Here is a 19,281-nt window from a genome sequence, read left to right on the forward strand (position 1 = left end):
AATATTTAACTATTTTGTATGTACTCTGCCTGGTATGACTCAAAAATTGTTGGCTAAAAAGATGGTATTTATCATTTTAAGCAAAAACAAATGTTTATCTTTTGTTTTATTTTTATCAACCAGAACAAAAACCTTAATATTTATTTAATAATAGTCATTAGAGTTGCTTGGTAAGCCTTACTGTGGATGGAGTATTGTTTTGAAAAATAAAATAAATAATTAGTTCAATTTTATTAACAGGGAAGTTTCCATCCAGCACAATCTAAAGGAATTTTCATTCTAAACAAACATTGTAAAATAATAAAAATTTGTAACACTCATAAAGTTAACAATCTAAAGGAATTTCTTAAGCAAACATTGATTAATAAAACAAGTAAGAAAGTATGGTCGGTCAGGCCGACCATATAATACACTAAAAAAGAGCAAAAAAAAATTTTCTTTTAAAATTTCAATAATTTATATTTTTGAGTGATTTTCGGAAGTGGGCCTTATATGGGGGCTATGACCAATTATGGACCGATCAACATGAAATTAGGTCGTGTGATTTATGTCTATATTAAAGTTAACTATGTTGAATTTTGTGTGTTTACCAACATTTTTAAGCGATTTATGCACGTTAAAGTGATTTTCGGAAGCGGGTATATATGGGAGCTATGACTAATTATGGACCGATCGTAACAAAATTTGGTGACATGAATTTTGTGTATATAAAACTTATTTGGAGCGGAATTTGTGGAGATACATATATAAATTAAACATTTATGACCGATAAAGTCCAATTTCGGGAGGACATTTGTATGGGGGCTAAGTTTCAATAGGCTTGGTCCTTGAGCCGAAAAAATAATATGTATCAAATTTTATCGAAATATCTTCAAAATTGTGACCTGTACTCTGCGCACAAGGTTTACATGGACAGCCAGCCGACCAGCCAGACGGTCGGACGGACATCGTTTAATCGACTCAGAAAGTGATTCTAAGTCGATCGGTATACTTTATGGTGGGTGTTAGACTAATATTTTATTTTAAAATGTTGCTAGCAACATGTTGCTAGCAACATGTTGCTAAACATTTCGGGTAAGAAAAGACTTTGTAAGTAACCTTAAGAAAAGTAGTTTATGTCAATTTGCCTTCTTTAATTCATACCACAGAAAGAAAAGAAATAGTATTTACATATTTTCCATTTTTCGAATTTTAATATTCAAATAGCTATAAATGACTTTTGTAAAACTTTTGTTGTTTAAAAAATCTCTGTAATCCATTACTTTTTTTCACCAACATTTTTGTTAATCAATTTTATAATTTGCTTTTTTTTCAAATCTTATTTTCCCCTCTGCTTTGTCGGTTTTGGTTTGGTTTATTTTTTTCTGTAGTTTTGAGTTTTTTAAACTCTTAATCCATTTGAAATCGTTTTGTGTGTATGTGACTGACTGACTGACTGAGTGCATTAGATTGTGTTGCTGGTTTATTTAAAATAGTTTAAAGGTTTCTTTCTCTAAAAAGTGAAAAAAAGCAACAAATATTATCAATATAATTTTTATTGTGGCTTTTGGGGAAAGGTAATAAATAAATGATATTAGATTGTTTGTAGGTTTTTTTCACTTTAATTATAAACAGGTTTCTATTTTCACACGCTTATTTATTTTCGAAATTTTTCGTTTCGAATGCTGTTGTCAAAGGTTAATGTTGCTTAATAGTACATATTTATTTATTTGATTTTTTAAAAAAAAATTCAATAGAATTAATTTCAAAAATGCAAATGAAAAAAAATTTAGTTTTTTATAACCGTTTTACAGAATGCCCTCAAAATACAGGCTGTAACCAAAATATTGGACATAGTACCGGAAATTATATTATAAATCAGCAATTCACAAAAAAAAAATAAAAAACAAGTAAGAGAGTTATATTTGGCTGTGCCGAATCTTATATACCCTTCACCAAATTATACTTTAAAATAAATTTTTTTAAATATTTTTAGGTAAACAAAATTAAATTTTTTTTTTTTATTGTTTTTTAAATTTTTTTTTTCGAAATTGTTTTTTAATTTTTTTCAAAAAAAGTTTTTTTCAAATTTTTTTAAATTTATTTTTTTTGGAAAAAAAAATTTATGACAAAAAAAATTTTTTGATTGAAAAAAAATTCGGGTCAAAAAATATTTTTCCCGATTTTGACCCATTGTAGGTCCAACTTACTATAGCCTTATCTACATCGTTGCAATGGACTTTGAAATATCAATCATTAGATATCCATATTGTCTATATTAATGACTTGGTAATCCAGATATAGATCAAAAATAGGTCAAAAATCGAGGTTGTCTCGGTTTTTTGCTCATATCTCCGTTATTTATGGACCGATTTAGCTGATTTAAAATAGCAAACTTCTCGAAAGCATGTCTGACAGAATTATTGAAGATTTGGATCCCGAAGATATCTGGGGTCTTCAGAAAATTGATTTCAACTAACAGACGGACAGACAGATAGACAGACGGACATGGCTTAATCGACTCCGCTATCTATAAGGATCCAGAATATATATAGGAAAATAGGTAACGAATTCAGGTAGTATTAGTTTTTTGCTTATATCTGAGCCATTTGTGGGCCGATTTTCCTGAATTTAAATAGCAACTGAACCGGAACTATAGCGGATATATTGATGTATGGATCATGTAGGTAAGTTATTTTTGGGGTTTCGGAAAGTTGATTTCAACATACAGGCGGACATGTCTATATCGACTCCACTATCTAAAACAATCCAGAATATATATACAATATGGGGTTGCAAATGATATATTTCGAAATGAAACCGAATGAAAAACACAACTAAGGGTGTGTCAATAAGTACGCTACTTTTTGATACCCTTCACCAAATTATACTTCAAAATTTTAAATATTTTTATGTAAACAAAATTTAATTTTTTTCCAGTTGTTTTTTTCATTTTTGGAAAATTTTTTTTTGGATTATTATAAATTTTAAATTTTTTTTGTTTTTCCATTTTTTTTTTTGTGAAAAACAAAATTCGGATTAAAGTTTTTTTTCCCGATTTTGACCTATTGTAGGTCCAACTTACTATGGTCTTATATACGTCGTTGCAAAGGTCTTTGAAATATCTATCATTAGATATTCATATTGTCTATATTAATGTCTTAGTAATCCAGATATAGGTAAAAAATAGGTCAAAAATCGAGGTTGTCTTGGTTTTTTCCTCATATCTCAGCCATTTGTGGACCGATTTTGCCGATTTTAAATAGAAAACTTCTCGAAAGCATGTCTGACAGAATTATTGAAGATTTGGATAACGAAGATATCTGGGGTCTTCAGAAAATTGATTTCAACAGACAGACAGACGGACAGACAGAGAGACGGACATGACTTAATCGACTCCGCTATCTATAAGGATCCAGAATATATATACTTTATATGGTCGGAAATGAAAAATGTAGAAATTACAAACGGAATGACAAACTTATATATACCCTTCTCACGAAGGTGAAGGGTATAAAAAGTGAATTTCATGTGCTCATTAAGCATTATTTTTTGCGGAAAACACATTACTCAAACCAAGGCTAAGCTTGATAAATACTATGGGAACTCTGCACCATCGATTTCAATGGTAAAAAAGGGTTTTACTGAATTTCGTTGTGCCCGTACAAGCACGGAAGATGCCTAATGTTCTGGAAAAATGTTGAAAAAATTTACGATATTGGCCGATCGGAGATTGATAATGCAGGAGATTGTGGCAGCCATAGGTATCTCACAAGGGTCAGTGTTTTAAATTTTGAATGATCACCTTGGTATGAGAAAGATGGCTGCCACGTTTGCTTACAATCGGGTGCACAAATGGATACACACATGTGCAGTTTCCATGGCAAAAATTTATTCAATGTATTTTGGCCATTGTTAGCTATGACTTTTTACCATCTGGCAACATGTTTTTAGGCCAAGAACGAATCAAACCAATTTTAAACACTCTGTCCATAGTGAAGCATATCTCAGAGAGAGCGCGTTCTGCAGCGATCGAAACAAATAGTAGTCGGACGGGGCACGTTCTGAACTATAAAGCGGGTGAGGCAAAACTTCTCAACCACATCTATCTAAATAGTTTTTAACAGGTAATTGCAGCATGTGGCCGAGTGGTCATGATGGTATATTTCATGTCTGACCGCATATTCTGGGAGTTTTTCGGTCAATGCTCGCTTCAAACGTATCAGTTGCGTTTGTTAAAGGTCCCTGTGATGGTCTGGCCATATTTCTGCAGGTTATAATAGGTAGTACCCTTTTGCTCCCACCAAATACAGATAATTACCAATCTTAGCGTCATGGATATTTGGCTTATCGATTCGGCTGGTTAGCCCGGCGTCTCATATGATCTCTTACGCTTCGGGTTATCGTAATAGATCCATTTTTCATCGCAAGTAATGATTCGGTGCAAAAATGATTTTCTTTTATAGCGTTCAAACATCATTTCGAAAATGCAAAATCGTTTTTCAAGGTCTCTCGGCTTCAATTCGTATGGTACCCAATTTGCCTGCTTTTGGATGAATCCTGCTGGTCACAAAAATTTTGAAATTGCTGATTGAGTTGCTCCCAATGATTTTTCAAGCTCTTGTTGAGTTTGACAACAATCTTCATGGAGTAATGTCTCCAATTCTTGGTCTTCAAACTTTTTGGATGTCCGGGGCGATCTTTGTCTTCCGTAACAAAATCACCACTTCTGAACCGCACATCTCTCGCACTTTAAAACCGATGAAACACATTCACCATAAGTTTTGGTGAGAAATCGATGTGTTTCAGCGGAACTTTTTTTTCAAATTAAAGAAGAAAATCAAAACCTTCCGCATATGACGCTTTGTTGGTACAAAATTCGAAATTTTCGATAACTAAGTGAAAAGTATCTAAATAAAATAACTATGCTGCTGTTGTTACAACCAGGTTGTTGCTTGCATTACAATTAAATGTTTAGCAACATTTGGTTTGGAACTATATACATATTTACTTTGTTGTTTGTTAATAAAATTAAACAGACTGTAAAGTATTTTAGGTAAATTATGATACTAGCAACATGTTGCGGAATAAGTTTACTAAGAATGTAACTACTGACACAGGATTTTAAGTATATTTTTTAATCGAAAATTTTATTTTCAAAACATTTCATCATGTTGATGAATAAAATTATTAAGAAATATTGTTAACAGAAAAATGTGGTCAGCAACATGTTGCTAAATATTCGTTAATTGTAGCAATGTAGCAAAAATGTTAAATTAAATAAAATAATAGTCTATAACATGTTGTTAAACTAAGTTTATTTGAAATAAGCTAAATCACTTTACATAATCAAATTAATGAATTTAGTATAATTTTTAAGCAACATGTTGCGGATTACTAAAGAATGTAACTATTGAATATCGAGGTAATCAAAGCCAGATTAATCAAATAAATTTTCATAACAGTCAGTAGATTTATAAATAATGTTGCTGGCAACATAATAATCTACAAAATATAGTTATTGAGTGTAAATATTAACAAAATCAGTTATCTCATTAATATAAAACTTTAAATGTTTTACTACTGGAACATTTTTTTTTATAATTAGAAGTTTTTTATTAAAAACTTTCTCATCCTAATGCTAGATCAAAATTCCATGGTTTTACAATTTTATAACAATTAATTAAAATTTTAGAACACTTTTTAGATGAGAAAAATTAAAACCCCCCAAGAAATTTTGACACTTACATTAAAGTAATAATTTAGTTTCAAAAATTCTTTAGTATTTGTTTAAAACCTTAGACTACAAAACACACATGAGACGCGGTAAAACTTTAAAGATGCCCCCTCCCTCCCTTTCCACTTATAAAATGAATTTCTTTGTTTTTGATATTTTGTTGTTTTGCTGGAAATTATCTAAAAATGAAATCCATGTTTTAATAAATTATGTAAAATAAATTTTCTTGTTTTTCTTCGCCTCCCTACACAAATTTAAATAAATTATTTTAAAACCAGATTTTAAGTTGTTTTAAAAATATAAAAATATGTTTTATAAGGCTCAAGATTAATGTGCATTTTGTTTCCAACTTCTTTATCGTTACAGAATTATATCATACTCAACATAAATCAACATTAAAATACCTTTAACGAAAAAAATAAATAAAAAACAAAAAACTAAACAAATAACTTAAGTGAAAATATTCAAAAAAAATATTTTTTTTAAAAATGTTAAGGAGGTGTGTCTTGAGTTTCTGCGTCAGACCATAATGCACCAGTGACTTTCTTTTCCATTAATTTTTGTTTAAAAACAAACAGCATTTTCAAAGAAAAAAAAGTGAATTTAAAGAAGAAATTTAAAACAAAAATACAAGTGTTTTTGGAGTAAAGAAATTCCAAAAAAAAAAAAATACAAAAAATAGTAACAAAAGTTAAAAAAAAAGAAAAAATATTTGTGTTAAACAATTTCCGTGTTTAAACATGAATTAAAAATTGAATTAGTGCATAAATTAAAACAACAAATTGTTACTAATAATAAGAAATTAAAGTGGCAAGAAATAAAATAAAAATAAAGAATCAAAAACGCTTTAAAATCATTTTAAATGTATTTTATTTTTGTTTAAATAAAAAGCGAAATTGATAGCTATTCGTATTTTTCTACTTCGCTAAGTTATTATTTTTTTTTATTAAACTTTTACTCTTGCTACAACAAGTCACTACACTACTTCTTCTTATTATTATTATTTTTGTTGTTGTTTGCAACATTTGCAACACATACTCATAAAATGGATACAACCACTTCAAGTATTGATACGGCCAATAGCAGTGGCATGAGCACATTGAGCAGCAGTGGCAGTAGCAGCAACACAAATCCAACAGATACCACAGATGGTTTGCCGTTTTGTTTTATACGGGTAAGTCTGTTTCATATTTTTCTGTTTATTACAATAATAAGCAATTGCAACTGTAAAGAAATATTATTTTTTTGTTATTTGCGATTTAAATCACTTTTGTTTTTTTTTGTATTAATACCTACAATATCATTTTGAAGTTCAAAGATATTTGTAAATGTTTAATGAAAAACAAAACCTGAGTGACTGACTCACTCACTTTAATGTAAATCTATTAATTTTCCAATATCTCTCTCTCTCCCTGGCTGACAAGTTGACAGCTGTCATTGATTGTTGACATTCCAGTAGCGAAAGTCTCTAATCTCTTTTTGTAAATTGATTGATATTGATATCGTGTTTGAATTTTTAAATTTACGAAATCAGTTTCTTTAGTGCATTAAATGTAATCAAACTATTTTAATATTTTTTGGAAAATATGCAACAACTCAGAAAAAAGAAACTATATAGTTTTAAGTTCTTGTTGCTATAAAATTTATTTACTGAAAATTAAAGTAGTTAATCGAAATTATTATGCTGGCAACATGTTGCATAATGAATTTGCTACATAAATATAAATTGTGATTGTTTCACTCCACGAAAAATCTTATTTATACAATTTTATAAATAAAACCCTTTCCAGTATATTGCTAAATAACAAATTAAGAATTGATAAAATGTTTTTTATATAATTGATATTTATACCCTACACCACCATAGTGGGGAGGGTATTATGCGTTTGTGCAGATGTGTGTAATGCCCAAAAATATTGGTCTAACACCCACCTTAAAGTATACCGATCGACTTAGAATCACTTTCTGAGTCGATTAAACGATGTCCGTCCGTCCGTCTGGCTGTCCATGTAAACCTTGTGCGCAGAGTACAGGTCGCAATTTTGAAGATATTTCGATCAAATTTGGTCCATATTATTTTTTCGGTCCAAGGAACAAGCCTATTGAAACTGGCTGAAATCGGTCCATTATTTCACCTAGCCCCCATACAAATGTCCCCTCGAAATTGGACTTTATCGGTCATAAATGTTTAATTTATCTATGTATCTACACAAATTTCGCTCCAAATAAGTTTTATATATACAAAATTCATGTTACCAAATTTTGTTACGATCGGTCCATAATTAGTCATAGCTCCCATATAGAACCGCTTCCGAAAATCACTTTAACGTGCATAAAACGCTTAAAAATGTTGGTATACACACAAAATTCAACATGGTTAACTTTCATATAGACATAAATCACACGACCTAATTTCATGGTGATCGGTCCATTATTGGCCATAGCTCCCATATAAGGCCCACTTCCGAAAATCACTCAAAAATATAAATTATTGAAATTTTAAAAGAAAAATGGTCGGTCAAGCACGACTAAAGCTGGGTTTCCGCATACACCGTAATCGGCACCGAAAACGAAATTCCATACATTTGCACCGAAAAAAAGTTCGTTTCAGAAATCGGCAACGAAAATTGGGAACGAAACGGCACCGATCAGTAACGAAAAACCTGTCATTTGGGGCCGGAACGAAAACAACTTCAAGTAGGTTGTTTTCGGTGCTGTAGGAACGAAATTATTTTAATTATTTTTTATTTCAAATTTAAAGAAAATCAAAATGAATAAAAAAATTAATTTTCTTTATTGGAAGAGGAAAAAATAATAGATTTTGTCAAAAATAATGAAATTCTATTTAATGTGCGACATCCAAAATTAAAAAATAATTTCGTTTCTGTTTTATGCCGCAACGCACACAACTGAAACGAAAACAATTCAGAAACGAGACGGTGACGAACACCATCGTTTATCAGTTTTTGTTATCGGCGCCGATTACGGTGTATGCGGAAACCCAGCTTTAGTCGGGCTTGACCGACCATACTTTCTTACTTGTTTCTGTGATAAATTTAATAATTAATAAAATCAAAGGAAAAAGTCAGAAATATATATGTACGTTGGGTATATGTTGCCAGCAACATGTTGCTCAATATAGGTTTACGAGTTTATTTAGCTTACATAACAGAATACCGAGCTTATAATTTAAGGAACCAGAAGCAAATTAAAGAAAGAAATCTGCAACATGTTGCTAAACTAAGTTTATGAAAATCTTAATTCAAAATAAATTTTCAATTATGCAGAATGCGTTTCAAAAATTAAAGGAAACTTCATTTGCTGGAACATGTTGCGTATGTTCTTTAAACATTATTATTTAATAAAATTAATACAAATTTTACGCAACATGTTGCTAAGCCTCTGATAAGCTAGAAAACATATTATTCAAAAATGTATTCAATTAAGCTTTCAATGAAAAACACATTTCTACATATTTATCTTTTTATAAATCATGATCACGCCTCTTTGTACATTCTATATTAATTATTAATAATATTAAACATTTCCTAAATGCTCAAAATAATGTAAAAATTAATCTATTATCAAATAATGCTTGTTTTTTTTACTGTTGCCCTTAATTGGCTTAGATTTTATATTAATTTACCTCAATTCAGCAACATTTAGCCAAAACATTTAAAGTGTGCTACAATATTTCAAAAATGTTGTTCAATAATTTACTTTTGTGTTTTCTTTTTTTAATATAAAATACAAAGTACCAGTATCTATCTGTTAATGTGTATCAAATTACTTTTTTATTTTTGTACTAATTTTAAAATAATATTTTTAACTTTTTTTAACGTTTGTGTTTATATTTTTTTGCGCAATTTAATTTGAAACAAAATGTTTTTACCCTTTTTTTGAGGTCCCGCTGCCCAAAAAAAAATTCATTGATAGAGTTTTCGATTGTTCAATAAACCGGTATAAAAAGTGTTAACAAAAGTTGCACTGGCTTTTTCAATTGCGGAGTGTTTTTTTTTTCTGATGATTTTTTGTGTAGTATTTTGGTAAATTACTTTTAATGGCATTTAAAATTAAGGTTTTGTGTGTGTTTTTTTGCTCTACACGCGCCATTCACTATTTTAAAAAGCAATTTTGAATTCGCTTGTTTTTTTTTTATTATTATTTTGGCTTCAAACTCAATTTGGTTAAAACCGCAAAGTTTATGTTGTTTTTCTTTTCCGATATTGTTGCTGTTGTAACTCTAATTTGATGGAATGACGATTAAAAGGCAAACGGTGAAATAGTGAAAAAAAAATATCATTAGCAGCCAAAAACAAAAAAAAGTCAAATCAAAAAAACTACTTATAGAGTCAAAAACTAACAAATATGTTAAACTCTTAAAGAGTCGTAGTAGGTACCAGTATTATTTAGTATTTTAAATGCGAGTTTTGTGTATCAATCAGAAATTGTAAACTTAGATTTATTGCTGGTTTTTGCACAAGCAGCCACTGAAATCATCATTCTCATTCATCGAATGTGGCTACAATGTTGTATAGTTGCAATTGTTGCTGTTAGTATTTGTATCTAATTAATGGTTAATGAGTAGTTTTAAATTTCATTACGGCAGCCAGAAAACAAGTGCCATAATTTACCCCACAACAAATGTAGAAAGAAACCTTTGCATGTAAAATACAATACATGCCAACAGTGAGAGACAAAATAATTTGCAATGTAAGGATATGATGGTTTATTGGAGAAACTACTCGTATTATAATTATGGATTTAATGAAATTCCTTGATTGTAATATGTAGCAACGATTATTATACTATGTTCTGGCCCAAGGACCAAGCCTTTTGAAATTGGCTGAATTCGGTTCATTATTTCACCTAGCCCCCATACAAATATCCTTCCGAAATTGGACTTTATCGCTCATAAATGTTTAATTTATATATGTATCTCCACAAATTCCGCTCCAAATAAGTTTTATATACACAAAATCCATGTCACCAAATTTTGTTACGATCGGTCCATAATTAGTCATAGCTCCCATATAGACCCGCTTCCTAAAATCACTTTAACGTGCATAAGTCTCTTAAAAATGTTGGTATACAAACAAAATTCACCATAAATAACTTTCATATAGACATAAAACACACGACCTAATTTCATGGTGATCGGTCCGTTATTGGCCATAGCTCCCATATAAGGCCCACTTCCGAAAATCACTCAAAAATATAAATTATTGAAATTTTAAAAGAAAATTGTTTTTCCTCTTTTACTTAGTATAGGGTATTATATGGTCGGGCTTGACCGACCATACTTTCTTACTTATTGTATTCTGTTGTTCTGAAATATATATTTTTTATTAAATACCTGGATTGCAACATGTTGCTGGCAATATTTTTGGTAGAAACAAATAAAAACATTAAAAAAAATAAAAAAAAACAAATGTTGCCAGATACATGTTGCAGAAAATTAATTCATATTTTCACTGCAACATATTGTATACCCATTGAAAAGTTCATTGAAATGAAATCTAAAGATCGCAACATGTTGCTGGCAACATTTGTTTGATAATTTATGATGTTTCATGTTTTAGTTAAACAAATTTTGAAAGAAATATGGCTGATACATGTTGCTGACACTAAATAAACATGAAATGTTATTATTTTGTATCTCTAAAACTCTTTCAAATATTGTTTAAAGTAAATGTCTGAATTGCAACATGTTGCTGGCAACATTTTCTGTGTAAACAAAAAATGTGTGTAGAAAATATTTTTGTGTATGACTTAAAAATGCGGAATTTTTTTAGCTTTTAGATTGAAATATTTTTACAATTTATTCAAAGTATTGACCATTGTGACCTATGACCTCTTCCATCTTTCTGGCAACTGTTCCAAAGTGAAGCCTATCCCAGAGAGAGCGTTCTACATCTATCGAAACAAATAGTATTCGGGCGGGGCAATGTCTGGATTATAAAGCGGCCATGTTTGGCCTAATATTCTGGCGTTTTTCGGCAAATGCTCGCTTCAAACGAATCAGTTTGCTACCACCAAATACACAGAATTACCTTAGCACCATAGATATTTGGCTTTGGTGTAGATTCGGCTGGTTGGCTTTGCTTCACATACGATCTCTTACGCTTGGGGTTATCGTAATGAATCCATTTTTCATCGCAATTAATGAATCTTTTTAGTATTAAAGCATCCTTTCGGACATGTTCATGGACTAATGCCTAAAATTTTTGGTCTTCAATCTTTTTTGGCTGATCTGGGCGACAAAGATCACCACTTCTGAACCGCACAAACATCTTACGAATGTTGAAACCGATGAAACAGATTCACCATTAGCTTCGGTAAGCAATCGGTGTGCTTCAGCGGCAATTTTTCCAAGTTAAAGAAGTAAAGCTAAACTTCCCGCATATGATGCTTTTTTGGTACAAAATTCAACATTTTCGAAGCAAAAAAGCTTTTGTTGTTTACACTATAATGTCAAATAACTAAGTGAGAATAAATGACAGATATGTACCCTTCAAAATGACATATAAGTTATTAAAAACAAAAACCAATTTCAAAAGCTATGCCATCTATTGTAAATCCCGCATTTTTAAGTCATATTTTTTTATTTTATTTAAGAATTCAATAGATTTACATTTAAATATCTCGTTTTTATAATATCTATTTTTTCAATTAATTTGGAAGAAAATTGTAAAATGTATCCCTTTTAATGTTACTCACTGTATGCCTCTAAAGTATTTTTAAACCTGATACCTGATATATGTCTTTGTAAGCCTCTTGTTTATGAACAAACAATTTACCATTGATTGTGTAATAAATTAATCATGATTTTACTTTTGCATGTTAAATAATCTCAGGTTAACTGGTCAGTTAAATTTAACATTAAGACTATTACAGAATATAACACATTGTTAGAAACAAATGAACATGCAAATGCTTTTTCATACTTGGCAACATTGTAGCTATTAAGAGAAAATTTGAATGGTAGGCAAAATTGTTGACATAAATGATATTTTTGAATTTAATTTACATTAGCAACATGTTGAGCTAAATTTTCAGAAGAATATAATGAAAAATTAACAAGAAATTAAAAAAAATAATACGTTTTAAAACCTCAACAACATTAAAATAAATTGAAAACATTGTATTTAAAATTTGTTAATATTTTTCCAGACACTTTATTTAAGCAACATGTTGCAGGAGTAGTACAATGACATTAAACATATTTGCCTGCAACAAATGAAGAAATAATACATATTTCATTATTTTTTTGTTTCTAATTTCAATTTTCTAATATTTGTTTGTCAACAGCAACTTTGTTTACAGCCAAAAATTGTTCTACAACATGTTGCTGAAAATAAAATATATTAAATTTTTATAAATTTATTAGGCAGTAGAAACTTGGTATTGATACTTTGTATTAATATTGCTATTTTTAAGCAAAAATTTCTTATAATTTTACTATTTTCTAAACTACTGAGATTTTATTGCAAATAAACCTTAGCAACATGTTGCCAATAACTTTGTAGAAAATTTCCTTATTGTTAATGCTGCTTAAGAATTATTCAGTGAATCTTTTAAAACTGCAGAGATTTTATTGCTCCTTAGCAACATGTTGCCAATAAATTTACTATTATTTCATATTGCCTTTTCTTTATTTAAAAATAATGTTGACAACATTTTGCCAATAACTTGGAAATAAATTTGCAAGTTTTTGTTGTTAGTTAAGAACATCTATGTAAAGTATCTTCATTTGCTTATTTCGGCAACATGTTGCCAATCATTTGAAAGGTACCTGGTTTCATTATTTTACTTTGTTGGAAATTAATATGACAATATGTTGCCTAATAGCTTTTTTCTTGTATTTATTTGCAAATCCTCTTGCATAAATGGAGTAATTTCTCTTAGCAACATTTTCCCTTAATTTTCTTTATTTTTATTGTTGGAATCTAACGTTTGTGCATATTTTTTTCCGCCTGTAAAACAGCTTAGTCAGTTGCCAAATTGCTTTTATTACACGAAAGAAATTCAAGCCATTATAAATTTCACACAAATATTAAGAAACATTTGTTAACTCTAAATTATAATTATCAGTCTCGGTAATAATAATAAAAAAAAAAAAATAATGAGCAAAACTGCAGCAAAAACAAAAAATGCATAAAACTGAACTGTTTGCCAAGACAAGACAAATCTTTAAGACATTTGTCAAGTAAAAGCGCGAGTGAAAAAATAGTGTTTAAATTAACATTTCTTTCATTTGTATGCATTTGCTAAGAAAACGAAGAAAATGTATTTTGAATACTAACAAAAAAATGTATTTATGAAAGCAAAAAAAAAGAAAAAAACCAAGCAACAAGTAGCTGTTGCAACAAGTGAACAAGCAGCAACAGCAGCAGCCAAACAACAAACTGGCAGACAAACATCTACAACATTTAAAACATGTTAGCTTTCACAAAACACACAAACTTGTTGCTAAATCTATGTAGTATGTACTCGTATGTACATACAGTAAGTAGTATGCAACAAGTTGCACGTAGTAAGTATCTACAATAGTATTCCAAAAGGCGTGGCTATAACATCTCCTCCTGCCTCTTGTCGTTAAACTAAAAGAAAACAAAATCCACTTGACTTTGTTGGCTCTTCAAAAAATAAACAACAAACAAAAACCTGCAGCATCAAACGTTGCTCTGCGTTAGCAATAAGTATTTGCAATTGCAAATGACGCGGCTCATAAATTGCTTTTAAATTACCAATTATTTTTATTGAGCGTTATAACAAAAACGCATTATTTTCCACAAAAAATAAAATAAAGAAAAACAAACAAAAACTCACAATGAGGGAGAAGATGTTGCGGCTTAAAAACGTTTGTTGCAACTAAGAAAAAGCTAAACAAAAAAACGTTCAACTAAATAATGTTTATGTTGAAGATGTAAATTAGACAGGTTGTTTTTTGTTTTGTTAGTATTCTTGCGTATTGTTTTAAAGCCTTTTTACCACTTTTGTGGCAGCCACAGCAACACAATCGACAGTAGTTAAATTGCCAGTAATGTTGTACACTGAAGTTAATTCCCATTGTACGAGTCTTCAACATGCTGCAGCATACAGGAAGTGCTGATTAGGAAAAAAACATTATGAAAATTACACACACAGATTTCTTACAACGATAGGAATAAGGAATCGTCATCATCATTTTCATCTAACCCAAGAAATTTTTAGCAACCACCAGCTAGTCATTTGCTATAAAATTTTATTCATTATTAATCATATCCATGAAATGAACTGAACAGCCAGGTATAACGAGTTGCCAAGCCATAGACTAATTCATAAATTAAGCAATAAATTGAAAGATGTGGCAAATATTTGCTTTAGAAGCCGACGGAAAATAGCTAGAATTATATTAGACATAAATTCAATTAGCAAATCATTAGGGAACTACTAAAACTAATTGTGGCATCAAGTTGCATACAATTATACAATTATTAGCAAGTATAAACATGTTATAGAATCCAATAAACAATTAATGCAGCAAAGTAAGCTCTAAAACAAATTCCTGGCAACATGTTGCTAAGAATTAATATTATTTTTTTTAATTTGTGTTCTCATATTTAAATTTTCTTAAATATAACTCTACATGTTGTTCTTACTTTCACACAATGTTGCTAGGGCTTAGCAACATGTTGCAGTTAATAATTTTGGGTGTATGACTTAAAAAATGCGGTATTTACAATAAATATTTGTTCTTAATGTTAATGCAAACTAGGTGAATATTTATAGCAACATGTTTCAAAGGATTCCAACTACTATTTGTTGTTCAAGGGAAGTCATTAAATTATTATTAAATATACATGAAATTTACTATTCTGTTAACTAGCACATGTTGCTAAAAATATTTCAATAACAAAAACATAAAGAATTTTTGGTTTTAAGCCAAAATCTCAACATTTGTTTAAGTAACATTGCTTAACAGGTTAGCAACATGTTGCTAAGAGATTTTACAATTTATAAAGGCAATGTAAAGTAATATTCTTTTGTAAAACTATTCAATGTTGATAGCAACATGTTGCTAAACACATTCCTATAAAATTATAAGCTAATTTTAAATTATGGAAGGTTTTAAATCACTTCAGACCACTTTTAAAAAACAATTTTATAGCTATATTTTGCTTGTAACAAAATATAATAAATATACTTCATTTTAGATTAGACAATAATGTTAGCAACATGTTGCCAAAAACATTTTTGAAGTATTTAATTAAAACAATTCATATTGCAATTTATGTGAAAGAGAAAATAATTTTATAGCAACAAGTTGCTCTTAAAATGTTGATAAGCTGATAAGCTACATTTTTCTTAAAAAGATTTGTTTATTTAATTAAAGCTCATTTCTCATTAAGTGGAAACAATTAATTTTGGCATTAATCTAACTGCTATACAAATAAAAAATTAACTTAGCAACATGTTGCTGGAGAAAAAAATTATCTTTGAAATTTTATTTAAACTAGTTTTTCATAAGTTTCAAACCAAATTCGTTTAAGATTACAAAACTGGCTCCAAAATTGTTTGCTAAGCCGCCGAAAAAAACACACAAAATTTCACTTTAAACTAATGCATGGAAAATCTTAAGATATTTTTTATACATTTCGTATTTGTTTAGTTTTACAACAACAAAAACAGATATAAAATAGATTTAAAATCTATTAAACTGGTTTGAAATTAGTTCACCTCTGATTAAGACCTACACTCAAAGCTATTTTTGTTTTGTTTTTGTTTCTGTCTAAATGTCTGTCTGATTGTCTAACTATTATATTGTCTATTTGGTTTTACAAAACAGACACAAATTAACCATAAAATGGGGAAGTTTAAAGGTAAAAAAAAAATAAATAAAATTTAACAGGTGTTAGAAACAACGAAATTTGATAAATTTTTGCCAAAGCAAAAACTAAAAAATATTTGAAAATTGTAATAACAATGCTGAGTGCAGTTGCAGGAATTTAATGGAAAATTTTTAAATACAAAATAATTCCTACGAAAATATGTTTAATAAAAAGGTGCGGTAAATTTTAGTTTAAAATGTAAAGGAGAAATTTTGTTTGTTTCCAAAAATTTTAAAAAACACGCCAATTTTGTATATGATTTTTATCTTTTTAAATTTGGGGAAATCAATCCATATACATACATACTTACTTACTTACTTATTATAGGTAGGTAGAATATTAATTTCAAATTATGATATCAATTCAGTGAAGTGAAAATGATGTGATTGATGATTTAAATAATTAAATTTGAAGGGGTTTCGTTTGTGTGATCATTAAGACATAAAAATTCACTTTCATTTTAATGGGAAAATAATTTGAAATCTATAAAAAGCTAAAATAAATATAGAAATAAAAAAGTTATAAAAATATTTGATGACTTTTTTTTAATTTCTGTATATTCAATTCAAGGTTTTAGGACATTAAAAGTTTAGCTCAGCAGAAATTTCAAAGATTCGTTAGCAAATCTCTAAAAAAAAATCAGTTTTTTAAGACACTTTTTTAACAACCACCCTGATGGCTGTTTGGCTGTCTTAAGTTAAACATTCTAAATGTTCTTTTAACCAGAAAAAAAAATAAGAAAAACAAAAATTATACCTTTATGCAGTTTGAAATCTACTTTAGTTTCACTCTATATTTAAGGCTGTCTATCCATGTAGACCGTGTAGCTGTCCGTCTAACCGCTTTATAGTCGTAGCTGTCTACTTTACAGTCTCGTTTTAACAACTTGGCACGGTTGCAAAATGCATTTTTAATGGCTTCATTGCCACTCATTAAATGTTAAAAACAAAGAAAAATAGAACAAACTAAAAGACTCAGTCTCAGACTACGTCTCTTTATGCTTTAACACCTTTTTTCTCTTATCCTTGGGTGTGTTTTGTTTTAAAGTTGTTGCAAAAGAGGAAATGGATCCTGTTGTGTGTTAATAATGTGCTAAAGTGAATAGAATGACTTTTGTAATGACTTTAAAAAGAAAACAAATGATAGTTTTATTATCACATGAATTATAATGCAACATTAAAAAGGATTAACGAAAGAATGGTATTTATTGTTTGTGTTAATTTAATTATGTTATAATTTTTGTTTAATGTATTTCAGTTTTACTGCTAAATGTCGATAAACATTCATATTATCCGGGTTTTTGTACTGAAACATTAATGCAACATGTTTATATAAAAGATCTTAAAGCTAAGCAACATGTTGATAATGCAGGTTTTTTTACACTTAGTCAAAAATATTTTTTAATTCAATAAAAAAAATCGTTTCACTAAAGTGTTGCTAATATACTTAGCAACATTGCTATTATCATTATTTTAATAAAACAAATTAATAAAATTAAAAGCTACATAAAACATTAGAAGGATATTGTTAGCAACATGTTGCTAGCATTATTACCTATAAAATTCAAAATATTTATTATTATTTCAGTAATATTAAATGCACTTAGTTTTAAGCTAAAGAATAATTGGTTTTAATTAAATGTAAAATATCATTTTTCACCAGCAACATGTTGCTAATGGTGTGTAAGTATTTTTGTAACTAGAAGAACGATTAATAGCAAAACAATTTATTTACACTTAATCAAAAATATGATTTAATTACAGAAACATATTTGTTTATCAAAATGTTGCTTACAACCTCATCAACATTTTAAGGGCAGCATCATGTTTAATTAAATACTTGAATTAAGAACTATAATACATAAAATATAAGAATTAAAAACTTAATCAAAAACTTAAAATCTTATCAACATATTAAAAGCAACATGTTGTTATTAACATTCTTCAACTATTTTTATTAAAACTGATATAATTATTATTTTTAATTTGACAAATTATCAGCAACATGTTGCTAAACATTAATTTGAACATTATTTTAAACATATAGTTTCATTATTAAATGATATATTTGTCTCAACTATGAATTAAAAATGCAAAATTTTCTTTCTACAAAAAAGACTTTAATGAATTCAAGCCTAAATAATACACATAATATAATATTTTTTAAAATATTTGTTTAGCAACATGTTGCCGAAAATAAAAATATTTTTTTTTATTATTTTACTATATAAAATATGTTTTGTTTCCCTAATGTTGTTTTCGCAACTGTTGGTAGCTACATATTGTATTTTGTATCTGCAACATGTTGCTTCAAAAATTTTTACAAACATGAAATACGCAAGATTTATAGTCTTTCAAGATAATCATCAATGTTTTTGCAACTTGTTGCTGTATACATATTTGTTAAAAACATTTTTATGTAGCAACATGTTGCTAATTCATAGAACGATGTTTCATTTTATAATAAAATACAAATGTGATTTTTAGTTATATACTATTGTGTCTGCAACATGTTGCTTTATACATTTCTGTAAATAGGTAAGAGTTTTAATTAAAATACACAATATGTTAGAGAGAATCTTGAAAGAAAAAATGTATAGAAACATACTGCCAACAACATGATCAATATTTAAATATTATAAATATACAATTTTGATAATAATTAAAAACTAAATTTTTCTGCAACATTTAT

General features: G+C 28.7%; 1 protein-coding gene across 4 annotated transcripts in view; it reads left to right on the forward strand.

Annotated features, from left to right (window-relative positions):
* The window catches only part of Rhp (rhophilin), a 150,222-nt gene that overhangs the window by 7,675 nt on the left and 123,266 nt on the right, over positions 1-19,281 (forward strand). For all 4 annotated transcript variants that reach the window (XM_065508451.1, XM_065508448.1, XM_065508450.1 and 1 more), the window contains exon 2: positions 6,083-6,890. In XM_065508451.1, coding sequence (XP_065364523.1) covers positions 6,762-6,890 — 129 coding nt within the window. In that variant the 5' untranslated portion in view covers positions 6,083-6,761. The remainder of the gene's footprint in view (positions 1-6,082; positions 6,891-19,281) is intronic.

Source organism: Calliphora vicina, chromosome 4 (genome assembly GCF_958450345.1).
Source record: "Calliphora vicina chromosome 4, idCalVici1.1, whole genome shotgun sequence".
Taxonomy (NCBI): Eukaryota; Metazoa; Arthropoda; class Insecta; order Diptera; family Calliphoridae; genus Calliphora; species Calliphora vicina.